We start from the raw sequence: 11,507 nt of genomic DNA, 5'->3' as shown, positions 1-11,507 counted from the left end.
TCAAAAAGTTCGGGAAAGAGAGCGAATTTCCGACAAAATCGCACTACTCGGCAGCAACTGCTTCGCCCATGGAGGCAGCGGCGGCTTCGGATATAAGGCACTGACCACTTGGTGCAGGCGCGTGTGAAGAAGCAACAGCTGCGTCAGAGTCTGTCAAGATAAAGTGCATACAAAAAGAGCGCATGCAAAAGAACCAGATGAAGCGCATGCATCGCGGAGACAAACACCTACGCAAGTCGAGAGGATCCCAGAGAGACACACAGATCCGCAGCCCGGCAGAGAGACACGGTTTTTGCCGACGTCGTGGCCAGTCTGTTCTTCTCTTGCTCCGTCTCCACAAAAAACACAGTTCTAGAAGTCTGAAAATCTATCTACCTATCTATACCTACCTATCTATATCTAGCTATGTATCTGTGTATGGACAAATCTTTATATTGTCCTGTGCATGTAAGAACCTTGAATTACCGGCACTTTCGTGCCCGCGTGAACACGCCTGTTTGCGGCACTTGGTTCATCCGCAACTTTCTACGGAAACGCACAGCGTACGGTCACATCCATATACGCGCATGCACATTTCTTCACCTTAGGTAACTACACCTCTCTGTCAAGCTACACACCTATCCACACGTCTATACACCCCTCTGTACATAGAAAGATCTTGTGTCTGACATTCACATATCCACGAATATCTATACGTGCATATCACGGAATATACATATATATATATATACCTATACATATGTATAAATTTATGTGACTGGTAAGAGATGGTGGGAGACAGGGAATGCTCCTGCATGCGTGCCTTGTGGGAAGTGAGACTCGCGCCTTCTGACCTGCTTGAGAATTTCCATTCCATTTGTGAAGTTTGAAAAAGCTGCCACTGCTTCTGCATGCATTTCGCCGAGTCTCTGCCTCCAATCGGCGCCAAAGTGCACCACCTGCAAAAAGAAAACGCAAGAAAAAAAAACCTGAACCGCGTCCATCTGCGTGCGCACAAAACCGTCCCTCTCCCCCCCGATCACATACACATCTACGTATATCTATTTATGTTCATATACATGCATTTCGACACAGAATGTAGAGTTGCGGCGAGGACAGATGAAGACAAAAACCGTGGACCCGGCCTTGTTGGCACATCCGCCCCTCAAAGAATGTGACTTCCTCTACGTCCACGCCAACCAGTTCGTATATAAAATTGTATAAACACATATATATATGCATATTTATATGTATTCATTTGGGGATAAAGCATGCACGTGGAAGGGTAGTATCTCCAGCTACACGCCCGGCATGAATGGACGGTTCTGTGGAGAGCTACAGGCAAATCCATATTTGGTAGAAAGACCCCCCGTTTACCAACACACCAAGCGGCTGATCCTTCATCGCCCTGTTTGGCAGTTTCCCAGGAGTCTTCTTGAACAGAGAATCGAGAGAAAGATAAACCTCCAATATATATATATATATATATATATAGGAATGCACCTGTCTCTCCCCCTGTATATATATATATATATATATGTATATGTATATATATATTTATGAGTGTTGTATGGGACGTACGGCGTTTTCGAGCTGTTGCACATCTACGCCGCGATTGATGTTAGCTGGGAGTGTCTTTTCCTCTGATCCTCCGGACGGTTTCATTGCTTCTTCCGCTTGAGTGACGGCAGCGAGGAGAGTTCCAAAATGTCTCTGCAGTTGCTCATCGGCGAAGAAGGAAATCTGCTCGTACAATTGCTTCTCGATGCTGCGAGTGGAGAGAACAAGAAGGCGAGACCGAGCTCTCATAAACGCAACTTGAAACTCAACACGCATCCTTCGTCCTTGCCCGGCTGTACAGACAGCCCTGAGTCTGTTTTCCCTTCTGTCCCCTTCAGGTGCCATTCTCTCTTTTTCCTTCTTCACCACTTCTCTCCCCTTCAGTGATCTCTCTCCGTTTCCTCTCTTCTCTCGTTCTCTCCCTCTGCCACTGAGGTGTCTACGCCCGTCACCGAGAGAGATCAGAAAGCCGCGTTTCTTCCCTCTGCAAATGCCGACGTCTCCTTCCTCGTGTCCCCCTTTTTTGTCTCCAGACCGAGTCGGCTGGCAGCTGCAGGCGCCTCGAGTGCGACTAGCGATGGATCGGTTGTTTTATTTCTTTCAAAACACGGTCGCACAGTTTTCCATCTCGGCATGTAGTGGACGAAACACGAGGAAAACGGATTTTGTTCCGGGTGAGGACCGAGCCACGTCTACGAATCTCATTCCCTCGAAGTTTTCGCCTTACGCAGTGCAGGCATCTGAGAGAACTTGGCGTTGGTGGAAGACATTGAGCAAAAGGTCGTAATTGTTGATGAGAAAAATGGTCCTTTCGCGCCGTGTCGGGATTTCCTGAGACAGCCGCTGTGGAAGTACAGCCAAAGCAACGCGCCCAGCAAACCAGCAGGAGAATGCCGAAGCGTCCAAGACGAGGGAAAGGAAGAGGCGGAGCGGCAAGAGAGGAGAAAGGACGGAAAGGCAGAGACGAGGACGCGAACACGCCCAAGGACACATGACAACGCATGCTCTCCGCGGAGGGAAAAAGAGACAGGGCGGCTAGAAATGGGAAACGAAAAACGGACACGCAAGTGGCTCGGCCGCGAGGCACGAAGAAAGAACAGGAATAGAAAGAGGGACTGAAAGAACCAGAGATGAGTGACAGACGATGAAGGGAAACAGGAAGGACAGAGGCGAGGCAAGTGAACGGCCACAAAAGAGACACAAAAAGACAACCATGGACCATATCCTTTCTTCCCAGTTTTTTTCCCACGTCGTTTCGCCTACGATGATCAGGTCGAGGGCAGTGTCGAGCATCTCCTGCAAGAGCGACAGATCGTACAAGTCTTCCTCGTCAGTTTCGCCTTCGTCGCTTTTCGCACTCTGGCCTGGACGGCCAGGATTCGCCGGGCGGAGGGAGACGCGAACCGCTCGAATCGCCTCGAGGGCGGACGCGAGCTCTGAGCGCAAAATCCGAGAGAAGAAAACCTCTTCACCAGAGAGAGAGAGAGAGCGAGAAAGCGACGGAGACGCGTCCGAGGGGAGAGACAGGAGAGACGAGGCAGCAACTCGAGGGGGAACCGCCACGGCGACCGCGAATAAAGCAGCGGGAACGCGCGGCAGGCGCCACGGGCAGCGATCCATCAGCTGCTTGTTTTGAGGGGGAAAAACGAACACGAAAGCATCAGCCAACCGAGAAAGGGGTGAAAGGAAAACGACAGAGGCAGGAGGGTGGAGAAGCGCAAAAAAAGTTCTCTTGCTCATCTTCCCGATCTCGCGTTGGTGCCGTTATGCGCCGCCTCGCCACCACCGGCGTCACCCCTCGCTTTCGCCCCGTTTTATCTTGTTGAGCGAGCATCGCCTCTCTGTTCTCTTTCCCTCTTCATCTTCTTCTTCCTCCCCCGCTTTCTCCTCTCCCTCTGTCCTTTTCCTCCCTCTTTCTCTTCTTCCTCCCCCGCTTTCTCCTCTCCTCTTCTCCGTTTCCTCTTCATCTCCCTCTGGATCTTTCTCGTCTTCCCCTTCCTCTTTGTGGCATTTGTTTCGAGTGCGGAGACTGTGGGAAAGCCTGTTGTTAGCACTGCTTTTCTTCTGCGACACCGGCTCACCGCTCTCGCTCCTCGAGGTGTATACCTGCGAAACGGCGAGTGACGTAGTGGGGATGCAGCCGGACGTCTTCGCTCCGCGGAACCATCAGAGAGTGTGGAGAGGCGTTGAGGAGCGAGGAAACATTTGCCGAGAGAATCGCCTTCAGTGCGGAGTGGAGAATGTCCTGCACACGCGCGCGAGAAGGCAGCCGGAACAGCCTCGCGCCTCGAAGAACGCCCGAGACCAAGACGCAGCCCCCGGAGAGAAAGAGGAGAAAAGGCAGAAACAGACGCAGGCAGTGTTTCGTCCAGAATCCCCCAACACGCAAAGAGAGACGCGACTTCCCGGATCTCTCGAATCGCTCAAACAGGTTAGTGCACGAGGCCTTCTTCGCGAAAAACGGAAAAAACGAGAGAAAAGAGGACACAGAGACACAAGACCCGACTTTCTGACCCAGAGCCGGAAAGGTATGGAGCTCTCCATACTGCTGTTATCAAACGAAAAAGCGTGGCTTTCAAAACAGGAAACAAGTGGCACCAGTCGTCTTTCTGAAGCGAAAACACTTTCGGCGAAGAGCCCTAGCTTACATGCATGCGCCGGAGGTAGTTGTCCAAGCACGGGATTCGCCGTCTCTTCATCACCTGCCTACGGTAAAACGAGAGAGAGGAGAGAGAGAGAGTAGAACGCCACAGAAGGAGAAAGACAGGAGAAAGGCAGTGGACAGACACCACGGAGGAGAGAGAGAGAGTAGAACGCCACAGAAGGAGAAAGACAGGAGAAAGGCAGTGGACAGACACCACGGAGGAGAGAGAGAGAGGAGAAAGGCCCTTGCGAGCTTTCGACAGATTTCCACAAGAGACAGTGGGTACCCGGTACCGGAAGCGACTTAACTGGACACGAAGAGAAGAGAGGAGCGAAGGGAGACTGCAAAAACGAAGCGGGAGGTAAAATGAGAAGATTCCCTTAAAAATGTACATCCCGGCTCTGGAGTTTGACTCTTACGTATTGTAGTGCGTTATGCGCAGCATGAGGAGAATACCGATCGCGTCGTGCGTCGAGTTCGCTGTCATCTCCATTAAATCCAAAAAGTACGCTAGAGACTTGCCCACCGCCTCGGCGAAAAGTTTCTCGTATGGGCACGCCAAGCCTGCACGCACGAAGGGTGCGAAGTGGAGAGTTTTTAAAGATTCGCCGCTGTCGAACGCAGCTCTATTTGGACGCGGGAGAGACATGCAGAGGAGGAAAGAAGAGGAAGAAGGCAAAAGCAGCGAAGACAGAGACGGACGCAAACGCGACAAAGGCAAAAACGAGAAGGCAGGAAACAGAGGAAAAGGAGAAAGAGAAAAAGAGAAGAACGCGGGGCGACAAACGCGAGGAGGGAGGACAGCCTTTGTCTCTTCTTCTTCACCATTTTTTAGGGTGGAAAGACGCCACACCACACTACTGACTGCTCCAAAAAAATGGGAGAAAGGGGAGCAACACCACCGCGGCGAGGGACGCCGCGCCCCGCTGCAGAGACACCAGACCTCCTATCCAGCATCTGCGGCCTTTGGTGCTCTCGAGCAGTCGAAGCAGTTTTCTCTACCACACCTATTAGCTCCACCTCGCAGGATCAAAGGGCAACTTGGCGAAAACCGAAGTGTTACCCGAACGCCTTCGAAGAGGCACAACGGCCACAAGGCAGGAAGAAAGAGAAGTCGCAGATTGACCGTTTCGACTCCCGAAACAAAGAGCTAACCTGCATTCAAAAAGAAGCCCGTGAGGAACAGAAACTCGCGCGTCGCGGTGTCGATCAGAAGCTTCTGGTGCGACCTGAGGCAGAGACGGGGACAAGTGGGAGAGTTCGGGCCTTGCAAGGGAAACCAGAGAAACTGCACGCGCGACGCATTGGTTTCCTCCCTCGGAACTGATGTCGAGCCACGCGACTGCCGTTCCTCGCCTCACGAGAATCGTTTTCGTGTCGCTGTCGTCGATAGAGAAGCGAGAAGACAAAAAAGAGGGAGAGACAAGAGACAGGGGAAGAAACGAGAACAAAGGAAAGGGGAGACAACAGAGAGGAAAGAGAGGTGAGAGAAGCGTAAAAAAGGAAAAAAGGTACACACCTGAAGATCTGTTCGGGGTAAACCGGAGGCTGACCCCCTCTTCCAGCTCCACTTGCATCTCCCCCGGGGCCTCCTAGGGCTCCACCGGGTCCGCCGCTTACACCTCCAGAGACACTGGAGACACCCGCGCCCGAAGTCGAGGTCGAGGGGCCAGAAGAAGACCGAGGCAATGACGCCACAAGCGGTTCCTCGTCGAGACGATTCAGAATCTGCTCTCGATTCGCGAGGCTGGAAACAGAAGAAACCAGGAGGAACGGCAGGGACGGAGAGGCAGCTGAACAAGGCCGCGCAGGGGGAGACCAGAAACTGACCCACCAGAGAGGACACAGAACGAATGTGGAAGACAAAAAAAGGGTAGAAGACGACTGGGGTTTCCACGCAAAAAAAGCCGGACACAGCCAACGAGGAAGGGGACGAGCAAGAGAGACGCTGAGAGAAGGACAAGGAGGTCGTAGAGGAGAGCGACAGTACGTTTGGAATTCCTGGAACGCGCAGACTGCATGAAAGAACGCGTTTGGATTTACCAGAAAACAGAGCCCTTGCAGAGAGAGGAAGACGGAATTGCAGTGTTCAACTTCGACATCATGAAGTCCATCACTTGCTTGGCCGAGGATGCAAACATCGAGGCCGTCTGTGCGAAGAAGGCAGAAGAGACCCAGACCGACACAGGATAGGCGCGGGGAGAAGGCAGGGAAACGCGAGAGAGAGAGCGGAACACGCAGACACAAACACAGGAAGAGCTGACCAAAACCGAGAGGGCTAACACACAGGGCACAACAAACGCCAGTAAAGGGGAAGAACGGAGAGAGAGACGGAGCAAGAAGAGATGAATGAGGAAGAGGAGAGAAAAAGACAGAGATGACGGACGGCGAAAGAAAGACGTGACGAACTGCAAAGGGCACGGGGCGACGAAGAAAAGAGCGCCGGATAGCTGCCGTCATAGAAGGAAATGGAAGAGACATCTAGCGCGAATCACACCGCACGCCGTTTGGCTTCACCTTGGCATTTTCTCTGGAAGCAAGCAGCTCGACTTCTTCTCCAATTCCTGCTCCAACGAGGGCGGCGGCGGCACCTGTCGATGCTGGCCCGACGCCCCCCGCGCCGAAAACGGTTCCGTCTCTCTGTGTTTGGAGTCTTCGGAGCTGCTGTACATACACCCGAAAGAGGTTAGCGTAGACCTGGGAGATGGTGCGTGTGTACAAGTCCTTGAACGCCAGAGCCGCCGACGGGTTGTGGTCCAGCAGAAAGATGAACAAATCCGACGATTTCAAGAGGTCGTTTTGTTGAATGATGTGCACGTTAGTGCGCGGTTGACGAAGAAGGGCGATCTTTGCGGAAAGATGAGACGACGCACGAGAGAGAGCGCATTCGCGAAGCTTCTGTAGCTCGGGTAGACTGGCCGACTGAGCACCAACCAAAACACAGAGACAAATGAAGGCGGACTCACAGAGCACGGTAGAAAACTGCAGCCGTTGAGCCTTCGTAGAACAACACGAAAAACGTATGCATGAACATCTCATTCCTTTCATCCAAATACGTCTTTCCATGTGCATTAAGTATGCTCTTCCCTCGCACGGCCGTTGATTTCACGAAGTGACAACTTCCCAGACTCTCGTGTGGCAGGTGTCCATTCAAATATCACACTCTATAAATATATATACATATCCATATATATACATATATATAGGTAGAGATGGTTCCCTATGAAGTTGGTTTGATCCCGAAACACGAGTCTCGCCTGGTCTTCACAGAACATTTCCGCCGCTCTACGCGTATACAGACATGTGCGTATGAAGGAAAGAAGCTTTCCAGTCTTCTCTTTTTTGCGTTCCCTGTATAAAGAGGATGGCGGAAGTGGCGTCTCCTCGTGTTGTGCCTAGCGACGTACCGCACTCTTTAATTCCTGCATGCCGGGTTGTTTCGCATGTTCGATTTTCTTTGTGAGTTGCTTCAGGGCTGCGACGAAGGCGCCTCCAGACACACTTCCCTCGCAGATCACCTTGACGAGGTCCCGTTCGACGGTGATTTGTTGCAGAAAGGTTTTCAGCACGACGCCGGCTTCTCGTCGATTCGCCATCATGGTTCCGAGGCGGATGCTCTCGTCTTCGACGACTTCGATTTTCTCGCCTGTTCGGCGCAGGTCGGTGCGCACGCCCGTGAGTTTCGCCTCCAATGCCTCCAGAGCAGCTTCGCTCTCCTGCAGCTGTTCCTGAAGCTCAACCATCTGCGGATAGCTTCGACTGTACAGCTGAAGCGCCTGGGTCTCGTAGAGCATCAACAAGCAGTCAACAGAGGAGTACAGCTGGTGAAACTCGAGAGGCATCACCGCGACTGAGGCAACCGCCGAGGCGTCCCCAGCCGCGCCGGAGGCTCCGGCGCTGGAGGGAGACGCAGGGCCCGTCCCCGTTCGGGCGTTCGGCGGGAGCCGCAAGGCGAGGAGGAGACGCGGGTCCGCGCTGAAGCGCTTGAGGAAGGCACCAAGGGATGTCAAATCTAGCGAGAGCAGTCGCGCCGTCATCGACTCCAAAGAAGAAGAGGGAGAGCCGGCGGCCACCGGAGGCCCTCCATCTTCCTCGGGCACCTCAGGCGCCGGGCACGACGGCGGATCACTGCCAGGCAGAGAGCTGCTGCTCCCGACGGCTGAGGCGGCCATCGGGGCGGTAGGGAGGGGGGGGGGGGGGGAAAGCGTGAGGAAAGCAGAGCACAACCGTCTGCCGGTAAGACCACCAGGAGGAAGCGAGGTCGGTGGAGAGACGACGCACACAAATTGGCGGAGGGACGGAAGGCGAGGCAACTGTCCAACCTTCTCCAGATAATTGCGCTCCGAGTAGAACGTGCTTCTTCCGAAGAAGTGGCTGCTGGACTGAGGAACGGAGCTCTTGGCGTTAGTGTTGTACAGAGGGCCCTCGATATCTTGAGTCAACGGAGACAGCGAACGACATTCAGAACGGAAAGAGGAACACACGGGCCGGGCTACGCGAAAAAGCGAGGCAGCCAACAGAAACCACTACGAAGGGCAATTCTTCACAGATAACGGGCGTTCGCCAGCGACACGATTCTTGCTCAAGACGGGGTCTCACGAGACGACCGTTTTCCATGAATGCCAAATTGCTTTTAGCCTCCTTGCGGCGGATGCCGTTTATCAAAGTGAAGTTCCTGCACGTACAACGATGGATTTCGGAATGGCGAGCTGCTGACTCTCGAGCGCAGGGTTTTAGCCCCGGCTGGATCGAGCGGCGCAGACCGCCCGATCGACGGGAAATACGGATGAGATCAGATTCAAAGTGTGACACGACACTTCAGAGAGTGTTTCCACGGTATATTTCATAGGGAGATGCAAAGCCTTCGAGAGAATGAGGAGCTTCTAGAAACCAATCCTTCTTCGGGCTGCTCTGGAATGTACGTACACTCCAGCAAACGACGAAAAGAAGGCACGGCGACAACAACCTCCTCAGGTTCACGAGATGAATGGTTCCCCTGCTCCCCCGGTTTCGCACGGAACGGGGATACGGGGCCTTGAAAGGGACACACCAGTGAAAGTGAATTGTGGAACTGCTGTTTGGTCTAAGCTTAGTCCAGTACTGGCATGAGTTTCATTCTTGCTTTTCCGCAAAGAGAGCGCAGCAAGACAAGACAAACTGCAACGCTGCATGCAGTCGACGCTCACGTGTGCTTTGTTCCACAACCAGATAGAGTATTCGTGCGCCTTTTTTTCTTGGCTTTCGCTTCTAACAGAGCACAAAAATGTCAGCTGCGTCGGAAACTTGCGCCCGTTGGCAATAACAGTAAAAGGAATGAAAGCAGTAACCCTCCTACCGGGCGCCGTGGGCAGGAGCGCTCCAGCCCCCGAGAGAGGCCACGCAGAACCGCCAGTGGCACGGCTGTGCCAGGAAGGTAAAACACGACAGAGAGCTCCACACACTCGCCATGTCGTGTTTCAGCTGATGTTTTACGTACCCTTTCTGGACTTCCTCGACCTTATGATCCCGTCCTGGTGGCTCTCTCTTCGGGACGCCTTGACGGCACACGCAGACGAGGGTGCCGGCCTCGTGCGCTGAGGCAAAGATTTCTGACGGAAAGCGGTTTCAGCTGGGTTCGGGTTTTCGGGTAGAGTGGCTCCAAAACTATTCCTACTCACATTAGCTATGACTCTGGAAGCTAAAGCCACGACTTCCCTAGGGGGATGCAGAAGGTTTGAGTTCTGTCCCTCGGATGACCGGAGCCCTGCACAATGCCCATCAATACTTTATCGGAGATCTGCGCTTACAGTCCCGGCGTGCCCAGTTCAAATGTTTGTCATGACCTTTTTGAGCCTCAAGGATCTACCACGCAAGTCCAGCGGCAAAGGGGGTGTTACGGGTTGTGAGCTATACCGATTCCTCGTTGAGTCGAGACGCCTCCCCGCCGCGCACGGGTTTCACCAATACAGATATACAGGCGGGACCACGCCCCTTCATCAACACATTCACATGAAAAGAAGCTCTACCATTTACACTTCTTTCACGTTTCTCTCTGTAATACTATTAAATACTTTCCCTTTCTTTTCTCCGAAATTTGTTAAGATGTAGCTTGATGGCGCACAGGCGCATGTGTACCGGCAACCCGGAACAGCGGAATTGAGAGACACATTTTGCTCTGTTTCTCTTTCACGGAAGTTGGCGAACCGCAGGTCTGAGCGTTGTCACCCTTTCCTGCTGCAGAAACAGTGATCATGGCGCTTCTTGAGATGCAGCCAGCTTCCTGTGTCACAACTGAAGCGGGGAGAGAACGGTTTTTTTCGAGGGGTTTCTCTGGGTGCAAAATTGCCTGTAGCCGTACAGCAGAGTGGCAGAACCAGGTGACGATTTACACATCGGATCCACCTTTGCAAAAAAGAGCGTTTGCCCTGGACAAACCAAACCGTTCGTGGATCTTGGCGCCATAGACAAACTCATTGAGAGTTGTCAATTAGAGTCTCACTGGGAAACGTGCTCCGGATCCGCATATAGTTGGAAACGGGTGCTGTTATGTCCAACTCGCCAGCTGTTCAAGCAGCACTGACCTGAGCGTTTGAGGAACATCTTCCAGAACGTGGAAATCACGGAAACATCACCACCTTTGAAAAGTAGAAAAATACCTTGGACGAGTACGCTCCCCCTGCAAAATAGCGAGAATCTCGGATGTGCTTTGTCGTGCAGAGACGGTTCTCCAGAGCCTATTTAGGCTTCCTCATATCGGGTCCAAACATTGTGTTTCTCGTTTGCACACGCGAGCTGCTCAAAATCGGAGTGACTCAGATCGATCCCATTGCGAAGATTCATCTTCACGGCAGTTCTTAGCGATGCTACCTCAAGAAAGTCGAAACAGGAGCTTCTTTTGCAGCACCGCGATAGAACTTTGATACAGTTAACTTGGTTCCCCAGCCGGGACCTTGACCTCCGGTTGTTCAGCCCGCAGCCGCCTCAGGGTAGAGGAGACGTGAGAGAAACTGAGACCAGGCGACTGCTCGAGAATCAGATGCGTTCAGAAGTGACTGAAATTGAGAACGTCCTTTCCTGAGGTCACAAAAACAGAACGGGGGCTGAATTATGACGGTCCAAAGGTATCCTGTAAACACTGACATTCAAGATCTAAAATCAGTCGTCCAGCTCGCTGCGTACTGAGGATCAGGGGCGGCTATGTTTTTTGTTCAGCGGGCGTGGCTAAGAGTCACTAGTGACGAGCTTAGCTGTTTCGTGCGTCAGGGGGAGGAAAACAGTTCGCTTTCTTCTATTGGACTACCACGGTATGGTGCGGGTGCACACTGTGACCCAAAGTCCGAGAGAG

At 52.8% G+C, this 11,507-nt stretch overlaps 1 protein-coding gene across 1 annotated transcript; it reads right to left on the bottom strand.

The window, feature by feature from the left end:
- On the bottom strand, positions 1–8,355 carry NCLIV_027640 (hypothetical protein; the record flags this gene model as incomplete). Its single annotated transcript, XM_003882958.1, has 13 exons — positions 1–150; positions 834–938; positions 1,561–1,747; positions 2,267–2,382; positions 2,803–2,975; positions 3,646–3,784; positions 4,188–4,245; positions 4,603–4,747; positions 5,339–5,412; positions 5,703–5,930; positions 6,227–6,333; positions 6,701–7,105; positions 7,591–8,355. The coding sequence occupies 13 exons, from the start codon at positions 8,353–8,355 to the stop codon at positions 1–3; spliced, it is 2,652 nt and encodes an 883-aa protein (XP_003883007.1).
- Between the last annotated feature and the right edge of the window lie 3,152 nt (positions 8,356–11,507).

Source organism: Neospora caninum, chromosome VIIb, assembly GCF_000208865.1.
Source record: "Neospora caninum Liverpool complete genome, chromosome VIIb".
In the NCBI taxonomy this organism is placed as follows: domain Eukaryota; phylum Apicomplexa; class Conoidasida; order Eucoccidiorida; family Sarcocystidae; genus Neospora; species Neospora caninum.
Note: the sequence above shows the minus strand (reverse complement) of the source record. Positions and strands in the feature narration are given on the sequence as shown.